Source organism: Cottoperca gobio, chromosome 7, assembly GCF_900634415.1.
Source record: "Cottoperca gobio chromosome 7, fCotGob3.1, whole genome shotgun sequence".
Classification (NCBI taxonomy): Eukaryota; Metazoa; Chordata; class Actinopteri; order Perciformes; family Bovichtidae; genus Cottoperca; species Cottoperca gobio.
In genome coordinates, this window is record NC_041361.1 from 15,391,464 (window position 1) to 15,410,245 (window position 18,782).

Below are 18,782 nucleotides of genomic sequence, written 5' to 3' on the forward strand. Positions count from 1 at the left end.
TGTAAAAGGTGAGTTTACTAGGCAAACCTACCCTGAACTGTTTTCCTGCAGGTGGAAGGTGGAATTTGTTCATCATATAGAAATAATGTATCTGGTGCTAGGATCAAACCAAATATCATTAAAAGAACGGTGTCAAAGTATTTTACTGCATCATACAGTGTCTGCAATTTTAAAACAACCTGATTCTATTGTTATTCAACGGTCAGATTTCATGCAGAACACCATGTACTCTGGTTTTTCATGGCGGACTCATTTGGGACATAAAACCACTTCATATTGAAAGAAGAGCGTGTTCCATTTCATTCATTTAAATGTCACGTTTCGCAGAAAAACTCTCATCTTTTTTTGGCATTTTTAAGAGCTTGCCCTTTAATTTCATGCAGCTGTCTCTATCTCTGTTTGTGTCAAGCACACTTTACCAGCAGCTCTGAAACAGTATTACGTAATTTCCCAGCAAACAAAACAGAGAAACAAACATCGACGTCAGCGAGAGTTTCCCAATCCTCGGAGCTATTTTTTAAAAATATAATTATGTCATTAAAATAAATTATAACCCAAAGACTGACCCACAGTTTAACAGCAAAATACTGCATGGAAAGTTTCCTACCATGGAGTGACCCACGATGAAGATAGGCAGTTCTGGGTGGCGGGACTTCATCAGGTCAACGTGCTGCAGAGAGTCTCTGACGTAAACCTGGAAGTCTTTGATGTTCATCCTTTCTCCTTCACTCTGACCATGGCCAACTGTGTAGGAAACAGGGAAGAAGAAGAGACTGGTGTGAGGTAAGTGGTACTGCTATAAGATATTTTATGATTTTAAAGACCTTTTTAATATCTCCAAAGGAGAAAATAATAATTTTTGTGGCAAAAGAAGAAAGGTTATTCATGGCTTCAACAATCATGTCAAAACAAGTTTTTGTCACAGGTGAGATATACATAAAAAAAAGACAACACAGAGAGTAAACAATAAAGCAGACGCATACACAAATGAATACCTTACTTCTTAAAATTAAATAGACAGACATTTTTACGCATTTTTGAAATCTTTGTTTGGATTGGCTGAAACTAGTCTAGGAATATAAGAGAAGGATGAGGCACTTTATCAGAGAAGCTTTCCTAAAGTTGAACTCCAGATGAATTTTTAGTTTGTAATTATTTCCATTTGTTGGCTGCATTACACAAAACACTGATAAGCTCTGCTCTACAGGGGAAATCTGCATTCATTGATATTCTGTATGTACATTCATTATTCAATTATCCAAGTCATGATTCGAAGTGTAAATTACGTAAATATATCTCACCAACAACTGCATTTCTACCTGACGGACTGGGATTTTTAGCCTCACATATGTGACTGAATATATATGACAATAAAGAATTTAAATGTGTTTATTGCTGAAAGACAACAAACTCTTCTCCACTCCCTGACTATAATATTATTCATGATACAGATTAAAAGGGGAATGCTCAGAGGAATTATCAATAAAAGGGAACTGGCATGTACGAGAGGAAGAAGAAAGGGACAGGAAAGTGTGTGATGGAGGGAAGAAAGATGGGGTAGGAAGATAACAGGATGACAAGAGGAAGGAGAAGAAGAAAAATGAGGAAGTGAAAAGAAGACACAGCTGAGTGGAAAGAAAAGACGAATGAAAAGTTGAGATAAAAAGGAGGGAAGGCATGAGTGGAGGAGGAGGGGTGAGGAGAGACAGACAAGAGGAGACAAAGACAGGAGAGAAATTTGACTGACAGACGGAGAGGAGGCTAAATAATAATATGTATGTGGGTATGCATACATAGATTGTGTGCGTCTTCTGAGCTTTCTGCAGCAGTGGCTGAGAGGTGAGGCGGGTTGCCATGGTAACCATTGAACCAATAACACCGCTGAGCTCCTAAACATTGTGCAGCTCACACATTCTCGGTCTCGCTCTGCAATCTTAAGTGTGTGTGTGTGTGTGTTTATAAATGCTGTGTATGTGCACGGTATACACAAGGATGTCTTCGCGCTATATGCTTTTTCTTCTCGTCAATACTAACGCGTGGAAATCAATGGCCAATCACGGCAGCGGCGAGCGATGGAGCGCTGCAAACCTCAGATCGATGCACACTATATCCCCTCTCCCGTCAGATCAATGACCTCACACTCTACTGAATCCACATCTTTTGGTATTACTCTCGAGCACACACAGATATTCACACATGAGCAGATCCACTGCTGTTCGCCTGGAAGAGCTGCAACATGCGAACAGCAGCCCTGATATGAACGTTTTTCCTGGTAATGAGTTAATTGGATTTCAGAGTTGATTATAATACAAAGCCAGCCCAGATGACTCATCTTAACTGCTGCAGGAATTAGATCCATTTTGTGTCCTAATTACATTACAAGTGGGCTGATACAGTAGAAAAAAATGCACAATTGATTTTTACGGGAGACACAGCCAGAATTTCAAGAGAAGTCATTTGGAGCGGCATTTCCAAACAACGCATCCAAAATTCAACGAAACTTACGCACCTGGAAGAGAAATTAGTAAAAAGATAGAGCAGCTTTGACAACTAATACAGCTGAACGATTAACTGAGGCATCTTTTGAGATTGCACGGAGTTTGGCTCGGGCAAAAAAACCTTCTCAGACTCAAACATTGTGAAACACTGCTTTTTGGCTTCAGCAGAAATATTGTTTGCAGAGTTTGACAACATCATCCCAGTATTAAGATAATCCTACTTTTAATGAATGCATTGGTTGGCTGCATTGCATATTGTATGTTTTGGGTGGGATGACAGATTAATAAGCATACGTGCTTTTTATGACTGGATGTAGCTTTTCATACTTTGCGGTAAAAGTGGATCTCCTATTGACTTTGTCTTATCAATGTGGCTCTCATGTAAAAAAATAGTGAAGACCACTGTGCTAGGGGATGCTGACAAACTTTGTGTTGAGTGCTTCTTGTTTATAATTGTACAAATGATGGCTGTTTTATGGTGTGTGCAATGTCATCTCATTGTTTAAAATGTTTCATATTTCTGAAATAAACTCAATCAAACACAAAACAAACATATCTTTCTCAATAATGGCCTCTGGATAATTCAGCTGGAGTTGTTGTAAAAACTATTTTTTTTTCAAATAACTGTCAAAGTTCCATTATTTTTCCTATAATGTAATGAGAGGACAAACATCCTTTGAGCATCACCAAACAGCATCATGCAGGTCCTGTCTACTGTTATCTGTGCCTCTCACAAACAAATTCATTCGGAATATTTTACCAAATGCTTCATATTTTGCTGTTAAATTTTGATTTAATTAACCAGCCACCAAGCCATTTTTGGAGGTTGTTCTCTGGTAAGTAGCTGCAGTGTGACAGATGGAACAAACCTCCAGTCTGTGCAGGCTGTGAATAAATAAGCTCAAAGTCCTATAATTAGAAATAAATACATTCGAGACAGTAGAAAGTGTGACAGAGGAAGAATAAGTGAAAGATCTCAACTGCTGAACACACACAGCCCGAGGCGGTGTGTGTGTGTGTGTGTGTGTGTGTGTGTGTGTGTGTGTGTGTGTGTGTGTGTGTGTGTGTGCGTGTGCGTGTGTGTGTGTGTGTGTTAAGAGAGCTATAGATAGATGGAAAAACTACAGGGACTTTTAGTTCAGTATTTTCCATTTAGGAGTGTGAGAGTGAGCAGCCTCAGTCATCCTCACCATTCAATCTCTTTCTTATCATCTCTGCAAGCTCTTTATGAGATGTCTAACTCTGTAAATATCAGTCGGTCAGATACACTCTCTCTCTCTCTCTCTCTCTCTCTCTCTCTCTCTCTCTCTCTCTCTCTCTCTCTCTCTCTCTCTCTCTCTCTCTCGTTGACTTTACTGAGCACACATGCTGCTCTTTTTGCAGCGCATTCCTGCTGTAGCTAGGACCAGTTATCACCAAACAGTATTGCCTAAGAGCACCTTTGTGGGTGGGGGGGGCTCCTTTGCTCCCCTTTTGACCTCAACTAAGCATCTGTAAAGTTTCGTGACTGCATCTTGAACGGTTGTGACATAGCGTTAGCTGGTAACTAAGCAGGTCTCTTTCCTCCCAGCTCTATGCTCACGTCCTAATATGGTCATTTCCGGTCCCAATAAAAAACAAGATGGCGACAGCCAACATGCCAAACTCGAGGCTTCAGCACGGTAGTCCACAAACCAATGAGTGGCCAAACCACAACAAGATTTGTGAGGATTTCCTTGACAGTTCATAAAAAGTGCACCACCTACACACTACCACACACACAGGCATTACGTCAGAACAATAGAGCAATTTACCAGCGTGCCCAATTAATTTTCCCTAACAGGCTTCGTTCTTGCAACAATTAACAAGGACCGTAATAATCAGGGCTTTCTTTGAAGCTACACACAAGGTATTCTGTGTTTGAACTACCGTGAGTGTAGGTGTGAGCCTGTTAATGTGATGTTATGTGTGTGTTTGTGACTCACCGTGGTCGTGTGCAAATACCAGCATGGACAATTCCTTCAGTCTCTGTGCGATCTCATCATACGGCCCACAATGCTCCCCGGCCCCGTGGACAATAAACACCAGGGCCCTGACAAGAAAAGAGGAAGGAGTTAAATCACAAAGTCAGACCTACACTTGGCATCCTTTTCTCTTTCTTTCTATCTCTCACGCACATTTACAAACAAACAGCAAATGTTTACATTTTTCTCCAAGGAAGATATCAAAGTTTTCTGGTTGAACTTAATCTTGAAGATTGTATTCCTTCAGTACAGGATTTGGGATTGTGTGTGTTTCTTTTCAGGTAAAATTTTAATCTATCTCTGTACATCATTGCTTTGACTACGTGTGTGTGTGTGTGTGTGTGTGTGTGTGTGTGTGTGTGTGTGTGTGTGTGTGTGTGTGTGTGTGTGTGTGTGTGTGTGTGTGCGTGAGAGAGAGACTGAGATGATAGAAGAAAATAATGTTTTCGTAGATAGCAGCTATCATCCCTCTGTCTGTATATCTGTCTCAACACACCCCTTCCTTCCTGACTCAAAGCAAACACTGAAGGAATCCAGTAAAAAACAACACGACCCATTAATACACAAAATAAATTGATGAGGAAATTATGCATAACTTGTACTGGAATTTCAATTTCACATAAATGACTTGGTATAAGAAGCACTTTTAGGGGTTGTGTTTTATGTTCAGCAGCCCAATGTTTGTCCCAACCCTGCACATGAAGACATGCTATATTTCTGTATTTTGCATGTTGGCTGCGGTTTCAATTGAAATGTAATTAACAATCACATTACTATCTCTTCCGAGGTAAAAACATAAACTAAGCTGGCTTTGGAGTATCAAGAAACAGAAGCCAAAAATTAAAGTGACGATCAATATATTTTTCAAATACTAATGTATCAAATTACAATGTGAAAACAATGTGAAAGGATCGCTGCTAGTGATGAACCTACAGAGAATGGAACTTTATGCGAGTTTCAGAAAATTGTTTAGCTATCGGGCCCATAACTTTACTGTTTTTATTGAGTCTCACTGCTCTCATAACACAGGCAGCTGTTTTCAGAGAGAAAAGCTCTAAAGACTGATTGTACACTATCAGCTCAGCAGCAAACAGCAGGCAGAAACAGTTGGCGACTAGATGGTGATCATAGTGGAGCATTTAGCAGCTAAAGAGCCAGATATGTCCTTCAGGAGTTGGTAGAGACCAAACACAGAGCTGAAAAAGAGAACTGGGGACACAAATACCATATCCAAATGAATGATAATAATGATAATGTTTCCCCATAACTTCTCGATGTGTAAATAGGTTGATGATAATAATAATATGATTGCTAGAAAGGTAAGATACAACTCACATGTTATAGCAGTACAAATTACAGTCTAAAAGAGGACAATTACAAATATGTTAATATGCATATAGAGCCATGCATTTTATAGGAAGCTGTGCACGTGTATGTGTGTAGTGTTTTAATGAGGTATAATTGGGACTGTGTACAGTATGTAGTATTTAGTATTAAGTTTTAGTATTTATTGCTGACTTGATGCCTCGTACCAATTGTGGAAGTGTTGTAATGTTGCTAATAGGCAAATGTGTGATATATGATATTGGAAATTAGATTTTCAACAAATCTTGACATTTAAACAACCCCAGGCTGGTTAGACAACTAGGTCTTTGTCTACCTTTCCTTTGAGGTGCGTCAACAGTCTCATTACACACAATGCAATTACCAATCTGTCAAACATGCCCCTAAGGTAAAGCTACTGCAAACACTGAATGTCAAAAACCTGCTCTTTTCACAAAATGCACTCATTATATAAAAGCCAACTGGATAATCCCTTGTTAATTTCACCTATTAAATCTATTTCAGGTGGGGAAGAGCAACGCTGACAGAGAAAAGAGAGGTTAATAAGATATCTCGTATAGTATACTCTTTAAAAGATGGTGGTTTAACTTCATGTTTAGTCAGAAAGAAAATACCTTTTGCTAATTAATGCCCCGGCTGTGAGAGCAGTTTTCTTAAGGTTTAACTTCTTCTATCGGTGCATATTAAGTAGCGGAGCAGCACTGAAACCCTGCAGTGTTCCTTCTCTAAGCAGCAGCAGTGCTGAGAAGCCTGTGAGAGCTTCAATCAGCAGCAGACAATTAGCCAAAATGTATTCAGCGACAGAGCAAAAAGGAATGGAGTGAAACAGGGAGAAAGGGTGTGAGTGTGAGGCGGGTAGAAGAGTAGAATAAGAGGAGCTGTTCATCAGGCTTCATTATCAAATTGCTCTGATTTCACCCGCTGCTCTTTCCCTCCTTTTAGAAAAAGCCATCGTCTCGGGGTAAGACTTCCTCTGCACTTATTGGCTCAGAACAAGTGTGTGTGTGTACATGCATGTATGTGAGTGTGTGTGTGAATGAGGGTCTTTGTATAGGCACAATGTTCTGTAACACACATCCAGAGGGGCAGCAGGGGATTAATGGGGCTAATCTGGGTTCATTGTAAAGATGACTGAACAGTGAACAACACTCTGCACAGTCTACTGGAAAGTACAGTTGTAATGTGACATTTTTAATTTGCGGTCTTTCTTTCTCTAAGATTTCCTCCATCCATCACTCTCTAAATACTTATTTGGTCTGCTTCACAACCTCTCTTTCACCATCTTTGCTTCCTCTTGTCAATTTCAGTTTTAGCAGGGCTGTCCTCAACTAAAGAAATTCTAACATTCATACAATTTCTTCGACTAATCGATTTGTTGATTTAATCGGAAATCATGTAAAGCACCACTTTAAATCTTGTGTTTACAATAGATGTGCTAATACATTTCTTGGAATTAAGTCATTTAGCATGAAAAGAGCACAAATATTTTTGTAAACGACTGATTAGTTGTTTTGTGTTGTTGGCAATAGGTCTTGTGATAGCCAACAGTGGGAGATGTATAATCAGCATTTCTTTAAGGATTTAATGAGCCAGAAATCTAAACTTAACAGCAGGCTGCATTCATTCAGCAAGATGCATCTGCAGACAAGTAACATCTACCTCGACTCCTCCATCCCCTAGGTGGACAAATGCACCAAACCCTGGGCTATAATAATACCACATTTTAAGTTTTGCAAACTTTATTGATTTCTTTATGAAAAGCTTGTGTTTAAATGTTTAAATTGACTTGCACCTCAGCCTTTCTGCAACACATCCAGAGGATACACAGCTGCAGCAAGTTCAGGTTACATTCTACTAAACACCTTGTGCTCAGACAGCTTTTTCTCTGAAACTTGCTGCCTGATCTCTTGAAATCTCCTGCAAACTTCCCCACTTTTAAGAGAGCTACCAAATCCTGGTTAATTCGGCAACAAACATGTAAGCCATGTCTAGTTCTTCAATGTAATGTTTTTATGTGTGCTTTATTGTATCTCGCTGTATTCTGTTTGTGAATACGACCCCTGGTACTGTTACACTAATGCTAACTTCCATTTGAAGGCAAAGTAGAATTGATCAATCACAATTAAGTGGGGACAGGACTTCGCAGGGAAACATTCAAAGACTGACAAATATCCCAACTAACACCTTCAAAGTACATTTGCCTGTATATTGTATATATTGTTCTATATTTAGGACTGCAACTATTGATTATTTTAATTACTGAGAAATCTTTCAATTACTTTTTTATTCAAGTGATTGTTAAGTCTTTAAAAATATGCAATAGTAAAACAAAAGGGCCATCAATGTCTAAAAATCGCTTGTTTGTTCAACCAATAGCCCAAAAGCTAAACATAAACAAAAATAAAATAGAAGTAGCTTCAGCACTAAATATAGTAAGCTCACAAAACAATGTTCAGAAATGGATGTTTTAGCCTTGAAAGTGTGAGCAGCCACACATTAAGACTACAGTAATGTTTAGGAATAACTAATAATATTCTCTGGAAATGTATTGATTATTTTGTGTGCAGCTGAAGTACTTTAATCTTCCAGTGAGTGAAAGAAAGACTTTTCATTTTTCTTTCTCATTATCTCTCTTCAGACTCTGTCCTTCACTCTCATCTCTCATGGGAACTGGAGACCCACTTGTCTCCCACACCAGTTTCAGTTGCTGGAACAACATGGCTTATAACCAGCCTTATTAAAACATTTGGAGAGTGAGAGAGAGTTTAGTCCTCCCCTTGGCTCTACTCAGAGCTACTCCAAACTACCCCAGGCCCAAAACAAAGCCAAGACCCTAATCCCCTTAATGCAATGCTGACTGGCTACTCCAAGATTTTTTAGGAACTCACAAACCTCCCAACGGTGCTCGAATGCCACATTCTGCACCTTCAACTGTGAATTCTTTATGAAGCAAAGATTTGGAAGGGGAGCTGGAAATGTCTCTACTATTTATCTAGACTAGCCTCCACAAAATGGACCATTACTGAGCTGTGCAATCATTAAACATCATTGTGCTTACATTCTTAAATTCTTGCTTGATTTAGCAAAAAATCTATACTGGCGTCTGTAACATTGAGAAAGTGCACATCAAAGTGGTAACCATGAAAGAGCTGCAATGCTGTAGCAAGTAGCACAAATCCAGTAAACTACATCATGAATAGACATTTCTAATGTACATTTACTTACAAGTTGACACGAGGTACAGCGGAACTTTTTCACCAAAGACATTTTGACATGGAGCAGCAGTAAAAGCACAGGTGTAAATAATAAAATAAGTGATGGCTGAATTCCATTTAGCTGCTTCAGTTTCTGGGTCCTGGTGTTGTGCATGCTGGCTCACACTGCGATGGCTTGAAGTGAATGGAGCCATCATTTTCCTACTAAGACAAGTAAAAGGTCTGCTGTGAAACAGCCTTAAGCACCCTGACTCTCCTTGTGTTGCACCTGATTGGGCAGGACAATGTTTAATCAGGCAGAATAACTTAAAATACATTAGAATTGACATTTACAAATATTGATTGATTGTGACATGTCTCTGGGCAACACCATGATAGTTGTTACTGATGTGCTCTTATATAAACATACTGTGGAGTTAAATTAACACTGAAGGTTTGGCCGTCCATGTGTCCAGATTGGACAGGAGCCAGAGGACGAGACAGAACGACCGAACACTGGCATGTTAATCTGATTAATACACAGACTGCTCAGAACTTAATGGTGTGTGTGTGTGTGTGTGTGTGTGTGTGTGTGTGTGTGTGTGTGTGTGTGTGTGTGTGTATTTGTGTGTCCCTTTACTCTAATCTTTTGTGTATCACAGTGTGAGTGTAGGAAAAAGAACCACAAATTATTAAGCTTTCTTTGAAGAGCTGCTCAAAAGAATTGATGTACAGCGTGTGTATGTATGTACTGTATGTCTGTATGTGGGTGGGTGACCACATCAGTGCTGCTAAGTGCAGTATCAGTAAATGTACAGTTATAGGGGTGTGCATAGAAATATAGAGGCAAAGACTAAAAGAAAAGAAGATAAGATCAAAGATAGAACGGGAAGATGTATGTGAGACAGAGAGGAAACAGGACATCAGCATCAGGCTGACACGTTTTTTACTGAGTGAAGAATATATCAGGAAAAGCACAGTGACTGTACTTGAAACCAATTATGTCTAATCATAGGCCACTAGCATTTAAAATGAACTGACTACTGTTCGCATGTCCCATGCTGGCTAGCATATTCATGGTTATCTTGTCAGTTACAGCAGCTCACCAAGTAGCCCTGCAAGTAGCATCTGCATTGCATTTTGCTCAATTCAAGACATTTCTAGAGTTCTGTTTTGACCTTCAGACCTTGTAAGAACCCGTAAAGTTCCAGGTGACAGTGAGATTTAATGCACTTGGAGCAAAACAAAATGGATATGACAGAGAAGAACAATGTGACAGGTGGAAAATTAGATGGAGTCTGAGAGAGGGATGAAGTGTGACAAACCGGTTTTGAAAGAAAATAGCATAAATGAGTTAAAAGTACACACAGGAGCATTATAAATAATCATAGGATTGTGTGGATATTTTAAAAGCTGACAGCTCATGTTATTTTCCATTAAGTAGTTAATTTAACATGCTACAGTGCTGCTAACATGTCAAATAACATGCCTCAGTTATATAACATGTTATAGTTACATGCAATTTTTTTTAATCAGATATAATGCTTATATTTATAATTCTGCTCTCATTCCTTTAAAGGTCATTGTAACTGATTCACATTTTCGTATGTCTGCATAACTCGTTTGCTCTCTTCTTATGTAATTGTATTTTTTCTTTGATGTCGCAAAATTCCACTTCCCATGGGCATCATCAAATGACATTTAACAAGCTGTATAATATTTAATCTATGGAAATCCTAATAATTATATAGAATACTTTCATAATTATTTACACAAGACATATCTCTTATTTGAATGTTAAGGCTGTTAAGGCAGTAATAACATGTATAAATGAAATCTTTAAGTCTGTGAATACGAGCAACAGTGGAATGAAAACTGACTTTTCTGTTTCCTTTCAAATTAATTTGCAGTGAATGATTACAGCTGGCACTTTAAATCACCTACTCAATGAATGTTATGGGAATACATGTGGCCCTAATATTTTAGACACTTCAATACAAAATTTGCCTCCAAGCTCAAATACAAAGGGAACCATTATAGAGCTTTTATCTTTGTTAAGTATCCTCCACTGGCAAGTGTAACAGTAGGGAAATTAAATGATCTGACACCGGAAACACAAACAGGGAAGGAAAATGATCCAGACACCATCAGCAAAAACATCGATAACAGCGTGACCTATTTACACTGTGTGACTGTCAGTCGTGTGCAAAGATGAGTGTTGTTTTCATTATGTAGGTATGCAGTGCATGTATGGCTCATAGAATGTATTAAAAAAGTGGACCATTGGATTGCAGACTACCGTTTTAAAGTCTTGAGTTTGGCATTTTAGCCGTCGCCATCTTGGTTTTTGGAGCTAGCAGTGACCATATTTGGACGAGAGGAAGGAGCTGGGGAGGTATACACATTGCTATGCCTTTATCAGGATTGACGGGTAGCTGTTAAAGCTTACCCTGTTTTATTGTCTAATTTACTCTAAATGGGACAAATACTTAATAATAATTAAAAATTGCATCAAGACTTGAAACTAGAGATTGAGACCATAAATTCATGTTTACAATGTTTACCGATAAATCAAGTGAAAAGTAGGGTAATTTTCTCAAATACGTTTTTACAATGTGACTTGTTTTTGCAACCAGTGGAGTCGCCTTGCTGGCCATTCGATAGAATGCAGGTTTTTAGGCACTTCCGCATTGGATTCACTTCAGAGCTGGGGTCTACGTCTTCTTCTTTTACGCAGTCCATGGTATGACTGGTATGCTAATCTCCATGTAGGTTCAAAGCCCTAGTTGGACGTCTATTGGAAGATCTGTCGATCATTGTTGTTGAATCCCCTCCACCTTTCACCTACTTCCTGGTTCTGGTGCATGGGCTCTGCAGGAGCTCATGACCTTTGACCCCATCTCTTTTTACATCCCAACAGGAAACATTTCAAACAAACATTTGCATATGTTTGGAAGTTTTATTGCTGTATCTTTCAGACTTTCCAATTGTTTGTTAGTAATGTAATTCATGCAGAATATACAGCATGTTGGAAACATGGTGGACATGAAAAAGTAAATAGCAGAAGAGTTTGTCTTTTCTCCCTGAAAATGAACTTGAATATAAGGTGTTTCCTTCCCTGCCTACAAGTTCATGCTCAGTTATCCATGAGAAAACATTTTGTATGACAACTGACACTTGAGAGAAGCTATATCAAATAAATAAATTGCACTGTATAGATACTGTATGCTACAGTAATATAATAATAATATAATATAGAAATATCTTTCTCATAAGCTACTACCCAAAATAAAACAATCATCACAGAAATAATATTCCTTCGAATAATTTACCAATTTAAGCAACAATGTAAACAAAACAAATTTGGAAAGGAAAAACATTTAAGGCCTTAACTGTTCAGAAAGTGAGTGTAACAACAAAAATCAATATCAGAAAGTTTATGCTGAGGTTCTTCACACTGCTAAATTCACATACTGCCCTTTGTTGATGTCATTACTGTCCTTGAAGAACATTTAGAACCATTAACAACCAGTTGATATTCATCCCAAAATTATTTTTGTAATAGGTACAGAACAGTGTGACGTCTTTTTTTATTTCATCACCTGCTGTTACTTCAATGATTTACAAAGACCAGGATTGCTGACCGATGGTCAGATTATTGCTAAAATCCTTAGTCTTAATCTATGAACATTTTTTGCACCAAAAGTAAAGCAATAATCAACCGAAGTCCTTAAATCCCTCCAAGGCGTCTCCACCACCTTGCCATTTTCCACAAAGAACACACATTGCATGGGTCCATTTAATGTCAGATTGAATATCAAACCGCTTGACTTTCGATTCTAAACAAACACCACAGCCCATGTGATAAACTGTCTGGCCTACAGTTAGTTGATTCAATAAATGTGGGCCAGCCATTCACAAACTGCTGCCATGGTCATTATGGTACATCACATCACAACTTTATTGGTGTTGACAATGATGGTGAATCATTTAATCATCATTTAAGCCATTTTCAAGCAAAAACATTCATCAGTTTCATCTCAACTGTAAGGATGTTGTGCTTTTATGTGTCTAACTTTCGGTTTGAGAAAACAAGCAATGTAAAGTCAAGTTGGGCTTTAGGAAATTTGGGGATTTTTTCGTCACTATTTTCTGGCATTTTATAGATCTATCGGTTAATCAATGAAATCTTCAGATTGATTGATAATAAATGATAAATGTTTATTGTTAGTTAAAGCCCTGTTTTTTCCGAGTACTCACTGACCAGATGATTTACTGCCAATATAAGGACGTTATCAGAAGTCACTGATATTATTATTGTCATGCATAAATTCAATTAAAAAAAGTCAAAGGCAAATCTCTTGTCTGGAGTTTCCTTTGATCGTCAAAGCTTATCACTGCACCAGCTGCTACTGTGGCTGATTTAAAACGATTCTTATCACAAAAGTACTGTTTTCAGGAATAATCTGAAAACCTAAAATGTATCCATCCTTTCATAAAGTTTAGCCTTTTTGAGATGAAGCTATGATGAAACCTGTATTTTAAAAGCATCCACAGTGTATACTAAGAACTTCTCATTTCTATTCATGCCAATGGCTATAACCACTTTTTAACTGAAATTCTTATAATGCAATAAGCTTCTGGCTAAACTGCATCTAGACAGATTTCATAAATTGGGTTCTGACACGCTGTCTCACGTTGTGTTGAATTACTAATCTGACTGCTGCAGTGAGTGGGTTGCTGTGAGTCTGGATGCTGCATCCACCCAGACTGCAGTCAAATCAGTTTTAGGTAATGGTTAGGGTGTGATTTTACTGAATAGCTTCTGTTTTGTCTGCTTGTAAAAGGTGCAGTAAACCTCACACAGCTTCTAGGAGCTGCTAGCTCAGCTAAAGTAATTTAATTAGTCTGGGTAAAAAGTCTTAATGCAGCTTCCAAAGCTTTTTCACTGCGATATGTATACAACATTGGATATGCAGAATACATATATTTTGTGGTAACAAAATTGTCAAGACATACAAAACTATGAAGTATCTTCTATAATCAGCTGTTAAAAGCACACATTGGTCGACAGATAAAGACACCACGATAAACAACATTTCACGGAGTCTGGCATGCTCCTCTGTACCTTGACTGCATGCATTTTTAGCATGGCCGGCCTCCAGTGAGAACCCTCTTATATAAGCCATCCAAAGCCTTGGCTCTGAAACAGTTACAACACAGAGGGATCTGCAGCTATTTTTTAGTTATTTGATTTATTGATGATTTTGGCAGGAAGAGTAGGAAGCATTTTTAGAATTGGTTATTAATTTGCAAGACTCCTCGCTGCAAATGTATGAGCATGTAGTAGATTTCTGTTCATGTGGAGCATTGGCATGTGTCTGGAAACGGGCTTCTGTGTGACCACAGCAAAGCCTCAGCCCTCAGAGGCCTTGTGGGCAATTACAAATCAAATCTTTGTGACACCACCTGAGCAGAATTGTGTACATTTACATTTTGATAAGAGCTGCAGGAGTGCATCAGGCAGAGAAGCTCAATGCAACCGCAAAAACAAACTCTCAAGGTTTGCTCCTCACATACACAGATATCTGCAGGTATACAGGCATCCACATACAGAATAAATCATGGAGGACTGCAGAATAAACACACATGCTACTGTAAACTATGAGCTTCTGTGTATGGAGCAATTATGCAGCAGATGCACCTACACAGTGTCAGTTAATGAGCCACTGCTCAACTGAGATGTGTGAGCCTTGTGTGTGTGTGTGTGTGTGTGTGTGTGTGTGTGTGTGTGTGTGTGTGTGTGTGTGTGTGCGCGTGTGTGTGTGTGTGTGTGCGTGTGTGTGTGTGTGTGTGTGTGAGAGAGATCAGTAATGTCTTGACTCCAGATGTTTTGAGGGCCTTCCTGTCACATCCCTTTCCTTCTATGCTCTCACACCACACCGCATGCAACAGTGTGGTTTGTAAGCGAGGTTAAGTGTGACATCTGTGTTCTGTTTTATGTTCTGCCACGTGTGTATAGCTAAGGGGCCTCCAACAGCAGACTATGTACCACTAGTATCGAGTATGTTTTTTTTAATAAACTGGACCCATTATTCAACTAGTTGCATTCTTTGATGAGAAACAACATTAGCATTTACACGCTTTCACACACCAGAATGCCCAATGAGTCAGGATCTTGGGCCTTTTTCAAATTAACTATGATGTTGTTTATTAGGGTTGAGAATATTATTTGGATCAACTACAAGGAAACGCAAGGGTTTATGGGTATGAGGAGTGTGTTCCTTATACTCAAATGTGTGTCGGACTGTAAATCATTTTGTGAATCTAGTGAGCCATATACACAAACTAAAACTAAGTTAGTTTTTTCTGCTGAAATCTGTAACTTTCTGCATATTGTTGTCCTTTCGAGCCCCAAAAAGTTAATATAGTTAATATAGAATATAGAGAGGATCTCCAACCACAGTAAATGTACCGTTTGATTTATTGACAAAATGTTTTAACTTGTTTAGTTGGTTGAAATAGTAACTGTGCCTCTGTTGTTTTTTAACGGGGTCATGACCCAGCATGAGTCACTGGTGCATCTGGTAGTCGAGACGAGATTAACATAATTATAATGTTTTTAACGAGCTTGGGTCACAGGATAAGACTAAACTGTCCAGATTTACTACAGATCGATTTTGTTTCATTTCATTTTCTCTAACTAATGTCATTTTTTTATCTCATTTTGACCTAGTGATGTGTTTGTGTTGCACATAGTTAAGAAGTAAACTGATTATTTAAATAAGTGGTCATATGACTTATAATAAAGATCTGAGGATGATGTATTGTTACAAGCATGGAGCTGGGCCAAGTGACTACAAGAGCATTTATACAAAGTAGGCTACTTTTCAGGCAGTGTTACTTTTCACAATCATAAAACAAAACAGTTTGTGGTGTTGATGTTACTGTGACAGTCTATGGAAGATGAGGAGTAGTGACACTCAGATATGACTCTTCGGCAGCTGTTTGAGAAGAGATAAATAAGAAATGAAGTTGAGTGTGTGTGACTGAGTGACTACATACATAACTGTGCACACACACACACACACACACACACACACACACACACACACACACACACACACACACACCGAAGATAATGCAAGACATCAGAAGAAAGTTTAAATCCATGTGACTCCAAGACTGAAAGCAACCATGTGAATAGAATCACTTCCCTCAAAAACACAGGATAGTAGGCTCATTTTAAACAACACTGAGCCCAGCTCTTGTGATATACTCCACCTCATACAAATAGCATGAACACATACAGAGGGACGATACAGTGAAGCAGTTTCCTAGTCACATTATGCACTGACCTTGGCGGTCCGGCGGGCTCCCAGTAGCGGCAGAACAGGTGCAGTCCGTCGGCGTTGACGATGTGCTGCATGTCGGTGTAGGGGACTCCCTGCGGGCTCCGCCGCGGAGCAGCTCCCGGCTCGGGCATGGAGGGCTCGGGCATGGAGGGGTCTGCAAGAGAAACCTGGAGCAGCGATAACATCACATCGCTGCCGTAGAGGTAGCAGCTGAAGCCGGCGACGAGAAGGCAGGTGGCGGCGGTCACGGTGTTCATTGTTTATTTATTTTTGGTGAGTGTTTTAGGCATGCATCGTAGATGACACGGCTTGTCGTTCAGGATATGCTGGATGTAATCCTGAGCCGCACACACACACACAGGCAATGTTGTCAGACCTTCCGCAACGACCGACGTTACGTCACGAGACCATATGCTCTGCTCTCTCTATTTCTCTCGAATTTAAATTATTATATTGTAATAATGAGTGCAGTGTTGCACATTGACTGTTCAACGTCCACAATACTACAACAACTGCATTACTATACTGTAAGAAAATAAATAATAATCATAAAAACTAAAGAATTAAATAATACGATGACACATTAACATAGAGTGACCTGTGATAATATGAGATACAGTTTGAAAATTGAATGCATGTTATACAGGAACAATAAAAGAGATAAAATATTATAAAAATAAATGTTCGTGTTCGTGTGCGTGTGCGTGTCCCTGGCATAGGCTGAAAACACTTACTAACATCATTATTTTTAATACATTTGTATACAAATAAAAACCTTTCTCTACCTCTGCCAGACCTTGCAAAGCTGCACATACAAACAATATTTATAGATTCCCGTTTTTCTTGAAGCACACTCTGGCATTACGCACGAGGCTTCCCATGCATCATCAGGTCCAGCTGGATATACTAGATCCCCATCATGGTAAAGGCATGTGCAGCATTACAATGAATAAAATAGCCCTGGTGTGGAGCTATTTCCGGAGGTGATTGGGTGTCCTCTTTCAGGTTTAGGAACAACCTGAAAGCTTGTACTTCAATATGTAATAGGTTATAGCCAGTGACAAATAGTCAATAAAAACAAGAGTAAACTAGGTGGCTGCCTGTTTTTGAGCTATAAGGAAAAGCTTTAATCCATGCGTCTTGCTTGTAGATGCGGATTAACTGTTTTTTTTACCCTCAATTACAGGCAACATTTATGCTTTGCAGCCAATTCTGTGTGGGGAAATAAGGCGCAATAATTTCAGCTACATATAGCAGGATAACAAGAGAACACATAAATAACAGTGAGTAGTGTGCAGCACACATGTGGAAATAATCGTCATTACTAAACTATACTTGTGATCATCACTGGGAACTGCCTTTTGTTTTCATCTCTATTGCAATCATCAGTTTCACCTCCACGCACATGGGAAAGACTCTACATAATGAGACAGTACGGTGATTATTGCCAGCATGATTCCAGGAAAGAAAGCAAACGTTTGCAATGCAAGTGTCTGTTATAAAGCTCACATTATAGCCTGGTAACGAATCGATTCAGATGGTTTGCGCTGTTATTGATGTCCTGGCACCTGGAGTAAAACACGCGCTTTGACATCAATATTATGGTTTGCAGGTTTTATGTGAACACATGAATACCAAAGAGTAAAGGGATATATGGTGATGTTGGAGATTAAACACACTGGAGGTAAAGTCAAAACTGAGTCCCGCAGACGCACTGTTACTGTAAATCCATATGCAGAAATAACCTATATTAAGAATATTATAGAGATGGCACCAACCTGTGCAGGAGCGTCTGCAGCGAAGTTTCAGCTTTTTCTTGGACTCTCTTATCTCTCTCTTTCTCTTTTCTATCTCTCTCTCTTTCTGTAAATCTCTCTGTCCGATACTCCGCTCGCTCCACCCGCCAAGGAAAGAATGCAGTCAGCGACGTTTGGGTTGAAACTAAATAAGTATTCATACACACACCCTCTCTCTCTCTCTCTCTCACACACACACAGCCATCTCTCTCTCTCTCTCTCTCTCTCTCTCTCTCTCTCTCTCTCTCTCTCTCTCTCTCTCTCTCTCTCTCTCTCTCTCTCTCTCTCTCACACACACACACACACACACACATACACACACTCACATTGCGCATTTTCCCCAGAGATACAGCTCTTCTCTCACCCCTTCTGTTTAGCCTCATTTACTGTAAAAACAAAAGCTGGTTGAGTCCACATGGTTCACATTTTGTACATGCCAGAGCCACTGATATTTGTCTATTAATAGTGTCATATGTATATGGTCATAGCCCCTCTCTCTCTCTCTGTCTCTGTCTCTGTCTCTCTCTCTCTCTCTCTCTCTCTCTCTCTCTCTCTCTCTCTCTCTCTCTCTCTCTCTCTCTCTCTCTCTCTC

At 39.2% G+C, this 18,782-nt stretch overlaps 1 protein-coding gene across 2 annotated transcripts in view; it reads right to left on the minus strand.

Annotated features, from left to right (window-relative positions):
• mgll (monoglyceride lipase) overlaps nucleotides 1–18,424 on the minus strand; it is a 37,652-nt gene extending 19,228 nt beyond the window's left edge. Inside the window, exons 1-4 of one of the 2 annotated variants that reach the window (XM_029435084.1) lie at nucleotides 18,173–18,424; nucleotides 16,398–16,561; nucleotides 4,463–4,569; nucleotides 608–744 (exon numbers count right to left, since the gene is read on the minus strand). In XM_029435084.1, the coding sequence (XP_029290944.1) occupies nucleotides 608–744; nucleotides 4,463–4,569; nucleotides 16,398–16,540 (387 nt within the window). In that variant the 5' untranslated portion in view covers nucleotides 16,541–16,561; nucleotides 18,173–18,424. Of the gene's footprint in view, nucleotides 1–607; nucleotides 745–4,462; nucleotides 4,570–16,397; nucleotides 16,733–18,172 lie in introns of both variants that reach the window. The other variant, XM_029435083.1, reaches the window with a different exon arrangement.
• Between the last annotated feature and the right edge of the window lie 358 nt (nucleotides 18,425–18,782).